General features: G+C 46.3%; 1 protein-coding gene across 1 annotated transcript in view; it reads right to left on the bottom strand.

Annotated features, from left to right (window-relative positions):
• Positions 1-1,967, bottom strand: part of LOC139537808 (serine/threonine-protein phosphatase 2A 55 kDa regulatory subunit B beta isoform) — a 139,473-nt gene extending 137,506 nt beyond the window's left edge. The window contains exon 1 of the mRNA XM_071339604.1: positions 1,663-1,967. Coding sequence (XP_071195705.1) covers positions 1,663-1,741 — 79 coding nt within the window. The 5' untranslated portion in view covers positions 1,742-1,967. The remainder of the gene's footprint in view (positions 1-1,662) is intronic.
• Between the last annotated feature and the right edge of the window lie 11,533 nt (positions 1,968-13,500).

Raw genomic sequence — 13,500 nt, 5'->3', positions numbered from 1 at the left:
TTAGTGAGATGACATAGGCCTAGTGAGGTGACATAAGCTTAGTGAGATGACATAGGCCTAGTGAGATGACATAAGCTTAGTGAGATGACATAGGCCTAGTGAGGTGACATAAGCTTAGTGAGATGACATAGGCCTAGTGAGGTTGGCCTTATGTCAAACCTACACATCACGTCAATATTTCAATAGTTTAAAGTAAAAGCAGGAACCTTGTATTACCATATATACTGAGTATACTAAACATACTGTATATACTAAGTATACTAAACATATATACTGAGTATACTAAACATATATACTGAGTATACTAAACATATATACTGAGTATACTAAACATATATACTGAGTATTCTAAACATATATACTGAGTATACTAAACATTAAGAGCAGCTGTTCTTTCCATGACACAGACTGGTGAATACAGGTGAAAGCTATGATCCCTTATTGATGTCACTTGTTAAATCCACTTCAAATCAGTGTAGATGAAGGGGAGGATGGGTTAAAGGATTTTTAATCCTTGAAACAATTGAGACATGGATTGTGTATGTGTGCCATTCAGAGGGTGAATGGGCAAGACAAAAGATTTAAGTGCCTTTGAACAGGGGTATGGTAGTAGGTGCCAGACGCACCAGTTTGTGTCAAGAACTGCAACGCTGCTGGGTTTTTCACACTCAAAAGTTTCCTGTGTGTATTTTTATTGTTTAACCTTTATTTAACTAGGCAAGTCAGTTAGGAACAAATTCTTATTTACAATGACGGCCTACCCCGGCCAAACCCGGACAATGCTGGGCCAATTTTGCGCCGCCCTATGGGACTCCAAATCACGGCCGATTGTGATACAGCCTGGAACCGAACCAGGGTCGGTAGTGACACCTCTAGCACTGAGTTGAAATGTCTTAGACCGCTGTGCTACTCGGGAACCCCTGGTCCACCACAACCCAAAGGAAATCCAGCCAACTTGACACAACTGTGGGAAGCATTGGAGTCAACATGGACCAGCATCCCTGTGGAACACTTTTGACACCTTGTAGAGTCCATGTCCAAATGAATTGAGGTGGTTCAACTCAATATTAGGAAGGTGTTTCTAATGTTTGGTATAGTCAGTGTATTGTTGCCTAATGAATTGACTCTTATGAAGCCTTACTTATTAACGTTGTTTTGGTTGTCATGGTCAGATGACCTGTCCTTGACCACCATGTTGGACTGAGGAAATGGCACATGCTTGTCTCTGGTCTTTTTGAACAGCATCCAGTGTTGCAGGCAGTTTATTGCCACCATAGTAGAGGTGCTACTCTGTTCAGCTTTGGCTGAGGGAGAAAGGTTCTGTGTTCTGTCTTGAAAGTTTCTACACCTTACACAAGCTGCTGCAGATACATTAATTATGTAAATATAGGTCCTACAAATTAAACCTAGCCAATTCCACAGCGGTATCTCCCGATTTCACACGGTTTGAAATTTCAATCTGACTATGGCTGTTTCGTCTAGAAAAAGAAACGGCAGAGAGCAGGGTGTTATGCTCTGTTGGTCCCAGTCAACCTCCAGCCTCTTCTCTATAAATACATGTACGATGGCTCCCGAACTGACCTAACCTGCTGCTGGTTGCCCAGTACCCACAGAAAAGCGCGCGCACATGCAATAACATAACATGACAGGTCCGTAGCCTACCTTCGGTGTGACAGCTGGAGGAGAGGATGGTGCTCGAGGGTCTGAAGAGGTAAGGTAGGTACCGGGAGAAGCATTTCATCTTTTTGGTTGTTGTTGGCTGCGCATCACTATCAAGTCCACATCGTAGGCTACTCTACACCGACTGCATTGACAAAGCGGAAAGAAACTAAGCACTGGAGAGAGGTCATGGTCTTCGGCATGACTTTTTATCGCCTTATATAAACGGGAATCCTTCCTTCAGTGCTAACCTAGCAGGAAGAGAGGATAGGTCTCCGCGCGCTATGCTACTCTCATAAACCATGCTTCTTCCCTCTAGTCGCCAGCAGGACACGAGAATGTTATTTTTTGCTGGAGTCGGCTGCTATGGAGGTAGGGGCAGACTGGGACGAGAATCCTGCCCTGGCATTTTATCCACACCAGCCCACTTCACCGTACCAGTGAAAGGCAATACATGGTACTCATCCTCTTTTTTAACCAGCTCATGTTTAAAACAAATGCAATATGTACAAACACAAAAACACCACTGTTTAGGGCAACAGGTAGCTTAGTAAACACAAAAACACCAGTAACCAAAAGTTGTCTGGTTTGTATCCCCGAGCTGACTAGATGAAAAATCTGCCGGTGTGCCCTTGAGCAAGGCACTTAAACCTAATCTGTTAAATGACTAAAATGGAAACTCTCCTCTATAACCGTGTCACTGCTCTAGCCATTTGGTTTGCCTCCCTGTGGCGCTGTCTGTCTGTCTCAGCATCTTCTCTGCTGTCACTCTGTGCTTCTTCTTGTTCTCTGTCTGTCTGTCTGTCTCAGCATCTTCTCTGCTGTCACTCTGTGCTTCTTCTTGTTCTCTATCTGTCTGTCTGTCTGTCTGTCTCAGCATCTTCCCTGCTGTCACTCTGTGCTTCTTCTTGTTCTCTATCTGTCTGTCTGTCTGTCTCAGCATCTTCGCTGCTGTCACTGTGCTTCTTCTTGTTCTCTCTCTATCTGTCTGTCTGTCTGTCTGTCTCAGCATCTTCCCTGCTGTCACTGTGCTTTTTTTTGTTCTCTATCTGTCTGTCTGTCTGTCTCAGCATCTTCTCTGCTGTCACTCTGTGCTTCTTCTTGTTCTCTGTCTGTCTGTCTGTCTGTCTGTCTGTCTGTCTGTCTGTCTGTCTGTCTGTCTGTCTGTCTGTGTCTCAGCATCTTCTCTGCTGTCACTCTGTGCTTCTTCTTGTTCTCTATCTGTCTGTCTGTCTCTCAGCATCTTCTCTGCTGTCACTCTGTGCTTCTTCTTGTTCTCTGTCTGTCTGTCTGTCTGTCTGTCTGTCTGTCTGTCTGTCTGTCTCAGCATCATCTCTGCTGTCACTCTGTGCTTCTTCTTGTTCTCTATCTATCTGTCTCAGCATCTTCTCTGCTGTCACTCTGTGCTTCTTCTTGTTCTCTGTCTGTCTGTCTGTCTGTCTGTCTGTCTGTCTGTCTGTCTGTCTGTCTGTCTGTCTGTCTGTCTGTCTGTCTGTCTCAGCATCTTCTCTGCTGTCACTGTGCTTCTTCTTGTTCTCTATCTGTCTGTCTCAGCATCTTCTCTGCTGTCACTCTGTGCTTCTTCTTGTTCTCTATCTGTCTGTCTGTCTGTCTCAGCATCGTCTCTGCTGTCACTCTGTGCTTCTTCTTGTTCTCTATCTGTCTGTCTCAGCATCTTCTCTGCTGTCACTCTGTGCTTCTTCTTTTTCTCTATCTGTCTGTCTGTCTGTCTGTCTGTCTGTCAGCATCTTCCCTGCTGTCACTCTGTGCTTCTTCTTGTTCTCTATCTGTCTGTCTGTCTGTCTCAGCATCTTCCCTGCTGTCACTCTGTGCTTCTTCTTGTTCTCTATCTGTCTGTCTGTCTGTCTCAGCATCTTCCCTGCTGTCACTCTGTGCTTCTTCTTGTTCTCTATCTGTCTATCTGTCTGTCTCAGCATCTTCTCTGCTGTCACACTGTGCTTCTTCTTGTTCTCTGTCTGTCTGTCTGCTTAATTCTTATACATTATAAACGGAAAGCTAACGACTTCGGATATATGTTGCAAATTAGTACCTGTCATGTGTGTTCCCCTAAATCAAGTGTTCATTACTATCACAGGGCTCCAGAATAACATGTTCCCTTGAATCATCACCTACCCTAAGTGTTCATTACTATTACAGGACTCCAGACTAACATGTTCCCTTGAATCATCACCTACCCTAAGTGTTCATTACTATTACAGGACTCCAGACTAACATGTTCCCTTGAATCATCACCTACCCCAAGTGTTCATTACTAACACAGGGCTCCAGACTAACATGTTCCCTTGAATCATCACCTACCCTAAGTGTTCATTACTATTACAGGACTCCAGACTAACATGTTCCCTTGAATCATCACCTACCCTAAGTGTTCATTACTATTACAGGGCTCCAGACTAACATGTTCCCCTGAATCATCACCTACCCCAAGTGTTCATTACTATTACAGGGCTCCAGACTAACATGTTCCCCTGAATCATCACCTACCCTAAGTGCTTATTTGTTTGTTAATTTAACCTTTATTTAACTATGCAAGTCTGTTAAGAACTCATTCTTATTTACAATGATGGCCTAGGAACAGTGGGTTAACTGCCTTGTTCAGGGGCAGGACAACAGATTTTTACCTTGTCAGCTCAGGAATTCGATCTAGCCCAACACTCTAACCACTAGGCTACCTGCCTCCACTCATTACTATTACAGGGCTCCAGACTAACATGTTCCCCTGAATCATCACCTACCCTAAGTGTTAATTACGGGTTTGTGGCTGTCTAGCTAGAGTAACGGATGTGAAATGGCTAGCTAGTTAGCGGGTACGCGCTAATAGCGTTTCAATCAGTCATGCTCTGAAACCTAGAAGTAGTGTTGCCCCTTGCTCTGCAAGGGCCGCGGCTTTTGTGAAGCGATGGGTAACGACGCTTCGTGGGTGACTGTTGTTGATGTGTGCAGAGGGTCCCTGGTTCGCGCCCGAGGTCGGGGCGAGGGGACGTACTAAAGTTATACTGTTACACTACCATGACAAAGACCAAAGCCGGCGGGAGTACCGTTGAGGACAGTAGTGTATCTCTATCACACGCGAAGGATCTTTTAAACAAACAAAAAGAGACCTACAAGCAGTTGTTACAACAACAAGAAAATAGCTTCAAGTGTTTTGTCCAAATACTCGTGGATTCTACTAATAAAAGAATGGACGACCTGACCAGAGAGGTCCAGGACCTGAAGAACAGTTTGCAGTTCTCCCAGGGTCAGCACGATGAGTTGAAACAGGAGAACGGCAAGATGACAGCAATCTGTAAGTCATTGAGAGAGGACATCAGTTCTGTGTGTGAATTCATGATAACAATGAGGGACAATCAAGGCGGAACAACATGGTTGTGGACGGAATTGCAGAATCTCCGCATGAGACCTGGACGGAGTCTGAGGACAAAGTGAGGGAAATGATCTCTGAGAAATGAAAGATGGACCACAGGAAGATTGAGGTGGAGCGCGCCCACAGGACTGGAAAACCCACCACTGGCCCAGGTGATAGGCCCAGGCCGATAGTGTTCAAGTTCCTGAGGTTCAAGGACAAGGTAGCTGTTCTGGAAAGAGACAAGAACTTGAGAGGAACGTATATCTTCCTGAAGCTGTGTGCCAGAAGAGGAAAGTGTCACACACTGATCTGTTTCATCTGTCCTTGTGATTGTCTCCACCCCTCTCCAAGTGTCGCCCATCTTCCCCATTATTCCCTGTGTATTTATACCAGTGTTCTCTGTTTGTCTGCTGCCAGTTCGTCTTGTTTCTCAAGTCAAAGGCTCCTGCTTTTCCCCAGTCTCTCTTTTCACGTCCTCCTGGTTTTGATACTTGCCTGTCCTGACCCTGAGCCCGCCCGCTTGACCACTCTGCCTGCCCCTGACCCTGCCTGCTGTCCTGTATCTTTGCCCCTGTTGTTGTAATAAACATTGTTACTTCGACACGGTCTGCATCTGGGTCTTACCTTTATCCTGATAGTACAAACTGGCCATGACTGACCCAGTAGACCCGGGCCAGCTGCGCGACGCCATCTCCTCCCAAGGAGCCACCATCGGGAGGCACGAGGAACTGCTTCGTGGCCTTATGGAGGGGGTCCAAACGTTGGCTGAAAGCCATGATCGGGCATTGAACAGTTTGCTGGAGCAATTCTGCGGGTTGTCTGGGAGGTAGCCTACCAGGGTGGTGATAACAGAGCCCCTCAGTAACCCAGCTGCTAACAGCGCCATCTCATCAGCCACTCCACCTTCTCGGGAACCCCGTAACGCTTCAATGGAGAGTCGAGTACCTGTCGGGCGTTTATAGCTCAGTGTGCCCTCATTTTCAAGCTTCAGCCCTTCTCCTTCCCCTCAGATCGCTCCAAGATAGCCTATCTCATCACACTGATGTCCGGGAGGGCTCTCGCCTGGGCTACTTCTGTATGGGAACAGCAGCCGGCCATATTCGTTAGTCTGGAGGGGTTCGTGGTGAAGAAGGTTTTTTACGCCCTGTTCTCCGGGAGAGAAGCTGTGTGGCAGACTATGCGGTGGATTTATGGATGTTGGCAGCGGAGAGTGCTTGGAATCAGGAAGCACTGTTCAATATGCACGCCGTCTCGGAGGAGGTCAAGGACGAGCTTCCTGCTCGGGAGTTACCTACGGATCTCGATTGCCTCATCGCTTTGACCATCCGAATCGATGGGCGACTACGGGAACGACGGTGGGAGAGGAAATTCGACTTCGCTCGCGCGTCCAGGGATTCCACCTTGCCTCCGAGTCATCCCGGAAATCGCAGTGGAAACCCCACCCATCCCGGGTGGCGCAGTGGTCTAGGGCACTGCATCGCAGTGCTAGCTGCGCCACCAGAGTCTCTGGGTTCGCGCCCAGGCTGTGCTGGGTTCGCGCCCAGGCTCTGTCGCAGCCGGCCGCAACCGGGAGATCCGTGGGGCGACGCACAATTGGCATAGCGTCGTCCGGGTTAGGGAGGGTTTGGCCGGTAGGGATATCCTTGTCTCAGTATGTAAAAAAAATAATAATAATAATAAAATAAAATAAAAATAATAATAATAAAAATAATAAAAAAAATAAAAAAATTATATAAAAAAAAATAAAAAAAATAAAAAATATGCGGGTTGTCTGGGAGGTAGCCTACCAGGGTGGTGGTGATTTTCACCACCGGATGAAAATCATGCCCAAAGTAAACTCCCTGCTACTCAGGCCCAGAAGCTAGGATATGCATATTATTAGCAGATTTGGATAGAAAACACTCTGAAGTTTCTAAAACTGTTTTAATAATGTCTGTGACTATAACAGAACTGATTTGACAGGCGAAACCCCGAGCACAATCCATCCAGGGATCTGGATGGACATACTTCCGGCGCCGACCGAGATCCCCGCCTCGCTTCGCGTTCCTTGGAAAATATGCAGTATTTTGTTTTTTATGTGTTATTCCTTACATTGGTACCCCAGGTAATCTTAGGTTTCATTACATACAGTCGGGAGGAACTACTGAATATAAGATTAACGTCAACTCACCATCGTTCCAACCAAGAATATGACTTTCCCGAAACGGATCCAGTGTTTTGCCTTCCACCCAATACAATGGATCTGATCCCAGCCGGCGACCCTATGCGACGCCGTAAAAGGGGCAAACGTAGCGGTCTCCTGGTCAGGCTTCGGAGACGGGCACATCGCGCTCCACTCCCTAGCATACTACTCGCCAATGTCCAGTCTCTTGACAATAAGGTTGATGAAATCCGAGCACGGGTAACATTCCAGAGAGACATCAGAGATTGTAACGTTCTCTGCTTCACGGAAACATGGCTAACTCAAGAGACGCTAAAGGAGTCGGTGCAGCCAGCTGGTTTCTTCACGCATCGCGCCGACAGAAACATACATCTTTCTGGTAAGAAGAAGGGCGGGGGTGTATGCCTTATGATTAACGAGACGTGGTGTGATCATAACAACATACAGGAACTCAAGTCATTCTGTTCACCTGATCTAGAACTCCTCACAATCAAATGTCGACCGCATTATCTACCAAGCGAATTCTCTTCGATTATAATCACAGCGGTATATATTCCCCCCCAAGCAGACACATCGATGGCCCTGAACGAACTTTATCTGACTCTTTGTAAACTGGAAACCACACACCCTGAGGCTGCATTCATTGTAGCTGGGGATTTTAACAAGGCTAATCTAAAAACAAAACTCCCTAAATTCTATCAGCATATCGATTGTGCAACCAGGGCTGGTAAAACCTTGGATCATTGTTATACTAACTTCCGCGACGCATATAAGGCCCTCCCCCGCCCTCCTTTCAGAAAAGCTGACCACGACTCCATTTTGTTGCTTCCAGCCTACAAACAGAAACTAAAACAACAAGCTCCCGCGCTCAGGTCTGTTCAACGCTGGTCCGACCAATCTGATTCCACGCTTCAAGACTGCTTCGATCACGCGTATTGGAATATGTTCCGCATTGCGTCCAACAACAACATTGACAAATATGCTGATTCGGTGAGCGAGTTCATTAGAAAGTGCATTGACGATGTCGTACCCACAGCAACGATTAAAACATTCCCAAACCAGAAACCGTGGATTGACGGCAGCATTCGCGTGAAACTGAAAGCGCAAACCACTGCTTTTAACCAGGGCAAGGTGACCGGAAACATGACCGAATACAAACAGTGTAGCTATTCTCTCCGCAAGGCAATCAAACAAGCTAAGTCCCAGTACAGAGACAAAATAGAGTCGCAATTCAACAGCTCAGACACAAGAGGTATGTGGCAGGGTCTACAGTCAATCACGGATTACAAAAAGAAAACCAGCCCCGTCGCGGACCAGGATGTCTTGCTCCCAGACAGGCTAAATAACTTTTTTGCTCGCTTTGAGGACAATACAGTGCCACTGACACGGCCCGCTACCAAAACCTGCAGGCTCTCCTTCACTGCAGCCGAGGTGAGTAAAACATTTAAACGTGTTAACCCTCGCAAGGCTGCAGGCCCAGACGGCATTCCAAGCCGCGTCCTCAGAGCATGCGCAGACCAGCTGGCTGGTGTGTTTACGGACATATTCAATCAATCCTTATCCCAGTCTGCTGTTCCCACATGCTTCAAGAGGGCCACCATTGTTCCTGTTCCCAAGAAAGCTAAGGTAACTGAGCTAAACGACTACCGCCCCGTAGCACTCACTTCCGTCATCATGAAGTGCTTTGAGAGACTAGTCAAGGACCATATCACCTCCACCCTACCGGACACCCTAGACCCACTCCAATTTGCTTACCGACCCAATAGGTCCACAGACGACGCAATCGCAACCACACTGCACACTGCCCTAACCCATCTGGACAAGAGGAATACCTATGTGAGAATGCTGTTCATCGACTACAGCTCAGCATTTAACACCATAGTACCCTCCAAACTCGTCATCAAGCTCGAGACCCTGGGTCTCAACCCCGCCCTGTGCAACTGGGTCCTGGACTTCCTGACAGGCCGCCCCCAGGTGGTGAGGGTAGGTAACAACATCTCCACCCCGCTGATCCTCAACACTGGGGCCCCACAAGGGTGCGTTCTGAGCCCTCTCCTGTACTCCCTGTTCACCCACGACTGCGTGGCCATGCACGCCTCCAACTCAATCATCAAGTTTGCGGATGACACTACAGTGGTAGGCTTGATTACCAACAACGACGAGACGGCCTACAGGGAGGAGGTGAGGGCCCTCGGAGTGTGGTGTCAGGAAAATAACCTCACACTCAACGTCAACAAAACAAAGGAGATGATTGTGGACTTCAGGAAACAGCAGAGGGAGCACCCCCCTATCCACATCGACGGGTCAGTAGTGGAGAAGGTGGAAAGTTTTAAGTTCCTCGGTGTACACATCACGGACAAACTGAATTGGTCCACCCACACAGACAGCGTTGTGAAGAAGGCGCAGCAGCGCCTCTTCAACCTCAGGAGGCTGAAGAAATTCGGCTTGTCACCAAAAGCACTCACAAACTTCTACAGATGCACAATCGAGAGCATCCTGTCGGGCTGTATCACCGCCTGGTACGGCAACTGCTCCGCCCACAACCGTAAGGCTCTCCAGAGGGTAGTGAGGTCTGCATAACGCATCACCGGGGGCAAACTACCTGCCCTCCAGGACACCTACACCACCCGATGTCACAGGAAGGCCATAAAGATCATCAAGGACAACAACCACCCAAGCCACTGCCTGTTCACCCCGCTATCATCCAGAAGGCGAGGTCAGTACAGGTGCATCAAAGCAGGGACCGAGACTGAAAAACAGCTTCTATCTCAAGGCCATCAGACTGCTAAACAGCCACCACTAACATTTAGCGGCCGCTGCCAACATACTGACTCAACTCCAGCCACTTTAATAATGGGAATCGATGGAAATTATGTAAAAATGTACCACTAGCCACTTTAAACAATGCCACTTAATATAATGTTTACATACCCTACATTACTCATCTCATATGTATATGTATATACTGTACTCTATATAATCTACTGCATCTTGCCATCTTTATGTAATACATGTATCACTAGCCACTAGCCACTTTATGTTTACATACCCTACATTACTCATCTCATATGTATATACTGTACTCTATACCATCTACTGCATCTTGCCTATGCCGTTCTGTACCATCACTCATTCATATATCTTTATGTACATATTCTTATCCCTTTACACTTGTGTGTATAAGGTAGTAGTTGTGGAATTGTTAGGTTAGATTACTTGTTGGTTATTACTGCATTGTCGGAACTAGAAGCACAAGCATTTCGCTACACTCGCATTAACATCTGCTAACCATGTGTATGTGACAAATAACATTTGATTTGATTTGATTTCCATTAGGTTTCTATGGCAAGCCCGTTTTAATAGAAATATGCTTGCAGTTCCAATGGCTTTCACTAGATGGCAACAGTCTTTAGAAATTGGTTGATGTTTTTCCTTTGAGTAATGAAGAAGTAGCCCTTTCCTTTCTGGGAGTCGAGCCAATTGGACTCGTTTGTTTGGGACGCGCGACCTGGCGCTCGCTCCACTTTCATTTTATCCGCTATTGAATACAGTTTATCCCATCTTAAATTTTATCGATTATTTACGTTTTAAAATACCTAAAGTTGGATTAGGAAAGTTGTTTGAAATGTTTGGACTAAGATTACAGGTAATTTATTAGATAATTTGTAGTCATGTTGGGCGAGTCTGAATCAAACGAGCCAAATAAATAGACATTTTGGGGATATAACGATGGAATTAATCAAACAAAAGTACCATTTGTGATGTTTATGGGACATTTTGGAGTGCCAACAAAATAAGATCTTCAAAGGTAAGGCATAAATTATATCGTTATTTCTTTTGTGTCGCACCTGGCGGGTTGAAATATGATTGTCATGTGTTTGTTTGAAAGGGTGCTGTCCTCAGATAATAGCATGGTTTGCTTTCACTGTAAAGCCTTTTTGAAATCTGACACGGTGGCTGGATTAACAAGAAGTTAAGCTTTATTTTGGGTGTATTGCACTTGTGATTGTATGAAAGTTAAATATTTCTAATAATTTAATTTGAATTTGGCGCTCTGCCATTTCACCAGATGTTGTCAAATCGATCCCGTTAACGGGATTTGATCCCACTCACACATTGTAAACTTAGACCGCTCTCTTCCTTTGAAGTCAATGTTCTCCACGAGTATGATATTTTTTTATAAGCTCTCAGCAAGCCTTTTTATTATGTACATATACAATTGTATTTTTAAGTGTATCTGAATGCTTTGGAATGTAGACTGCCTATATATGAGTGGGACATATGGAGAATTTTCCTGCTTCCCTTGCTCGCACCCCTGTTCATGCCATTCTGCTGTGGGGAAGCCAGTCTAAATCTATCCGGGTCTTCATTGACTCTGGGGCCAATGAGAGTTTTTTGGGACGTTACCCTGGCTTCCGAGCTGAACATCCCCACTCAGCCCCTCTCCACTCCCATGGATGTTAGAGCGCTGGACAGGCACTCTATAGGCTGGGTCACTCATATTACCACACCCATCAACCTACGGGTATCAGGGAATCACAGCGAGACTATTCAATTCCTGCTCATCAAGTCTCCTAAGATTCCTGTGGTATTTGGATTATCCTGGCTCCAGCGACACAATTCCCTAATCAACTGGTCTACTGGTGCCATCATGGGCTGGAGACCGTTCTGCCACACCCAGTGTCTGAAATCAGCGCAACCTGCCCCGGGACGTCTTCCTGGGGGCTCGGAGGGTGCCCCGCACCTCTCCACCATTCCCGCGGAGTACCAGTACCTTCGGAAGGTGTTCAACAAGGCCCGGGCCACTTCGCTTCTGCTGCACCGACCATATGACTGCGGGATTGACCTTCTCCCTAGCACCACTCCGCCCCGGGGACGACAGTACTCGCTGTCGGGACAGGAGACCAAGGCTATGGACACCTACATTGGGGACTCCCTAGCTGCAGGATTTATACGTCCTTCATCCTCTCCCGCCGGTGCAGGGTTATTCTTTGTGGAGAAGAAGGACAAGACCCTGCACCCGTGCATTGATTACTGGGGACTAAATGACATAATGGTGAAGAACCACTACCCACTACCACTCATCTCCTCGGCCTTCGAGCCGCTCCAGGGAGCCGCCGTGTTTTCCAAGCTGGATCTACGGAACGCCTACCACCTGGTGCGGTTATGAGAGGGGGACGAGTGGAAGACCGCCTTCAACACGGCCAGCGGCCACTACGATACTAATACTTATTTTCCACCATAATTTGCAAATAAATTCATTAAAAATCCTACAATGAGATTTTCTGGATTTTTTTTCTTCTCATTTTGTCTGTCATAGTTGAAGTGTACCTATGATGAAAATTACAGGCCTCTCTCATCTTTTTAAGTGGGAGAACTTGCACAATTGGTGGCTGACTAAATACTTTTTTGCCCCACTGTATACACAGGATGGATCATACATTGATTACTAATTATGTCACAAAAGAAAACGTCCCTAGCAGACGAAACCGATATGACGGCTGGTTACACAAAGAAAGGGGGTTGGGTTTGAATGAAAGAGCGGGAAGACTGAGGAACAAAAGGATTGGGTCTCTATTGGACCTTGTGAAGCTATGCTATAGTAAATACAGAATCTTATGCATTCTAAATAACCGCCCATTCGGAAAAGGAAAATGCAAGAAATATATTTACTCTGAGCTGCGCTTCGATAGATTGGTCGAAGATGGAAGGCTGGGTTGCCCGCAGAGATCTCCCTTGTCCTGTGAAGAATATGTGTAGTCGTAGGGCGGATACGTTGTAGTCTGTCGTCATTTGTAGAACGGATGTGTTGTAGTACCCTGTCATTCTGAAGAGATTTTCCGTCCTTTCCTAGGCCACGCACGTTTACAGCTGCTGCTAATAACTCGACGTCTACGATGTATCACTTCTTTAGTGAATAAAAGTTAAAAGTTCACACCAAGTTGCCATACTATAAGCTCTTGCTATATTCTGGCTGGTATAGTCGAAATTCATCCAGCGTGGCGATCGTCACCTCCACTTTGAAATTTGCCCTTTTAAACGTATGGACATCAGTCCTCACGTCATCGGGAACACAATGTTAATTTCGTTAGGTTGTAGTCGTTCAACCATTTGCAACCAGAGCTCACGGGGAGGTTGGCATAGTCCGCCGTGAATTGGGTCACGGGGGCTCTTATAGAAATGTAGAAAAGGGGTTGGTTCATCATTTCTAACCAATGCCTATTCACGTGGGCGTGGCCACTAAGTGAGCTAATTTTACAATTCTCTCATTTTAAAAACTAAAAATACATTTAATCTTTTCACAAGTAGTTTC

Source organism: Salvelinus alpinus, chromosome 13 (genome assembly GCF_045679555.1).
Source record: "Salvelinus alpinus chromosome 13, SLU_Salpinus.1, whole genome shotgun sequence".
Taxonomy (NCBI): domain Eukaryota; kingdom Metazoa; phylum Chordata; class Actinopteri; order Salmoniformes; family Salmonidae; genus Salvelinus; species Salvelinus alpinus.
The sequence above is the reverse complement of the archived record's forward strand: the minus strand, read 5'-3'. Positions and strand labels throughout refer to the sequence as shown.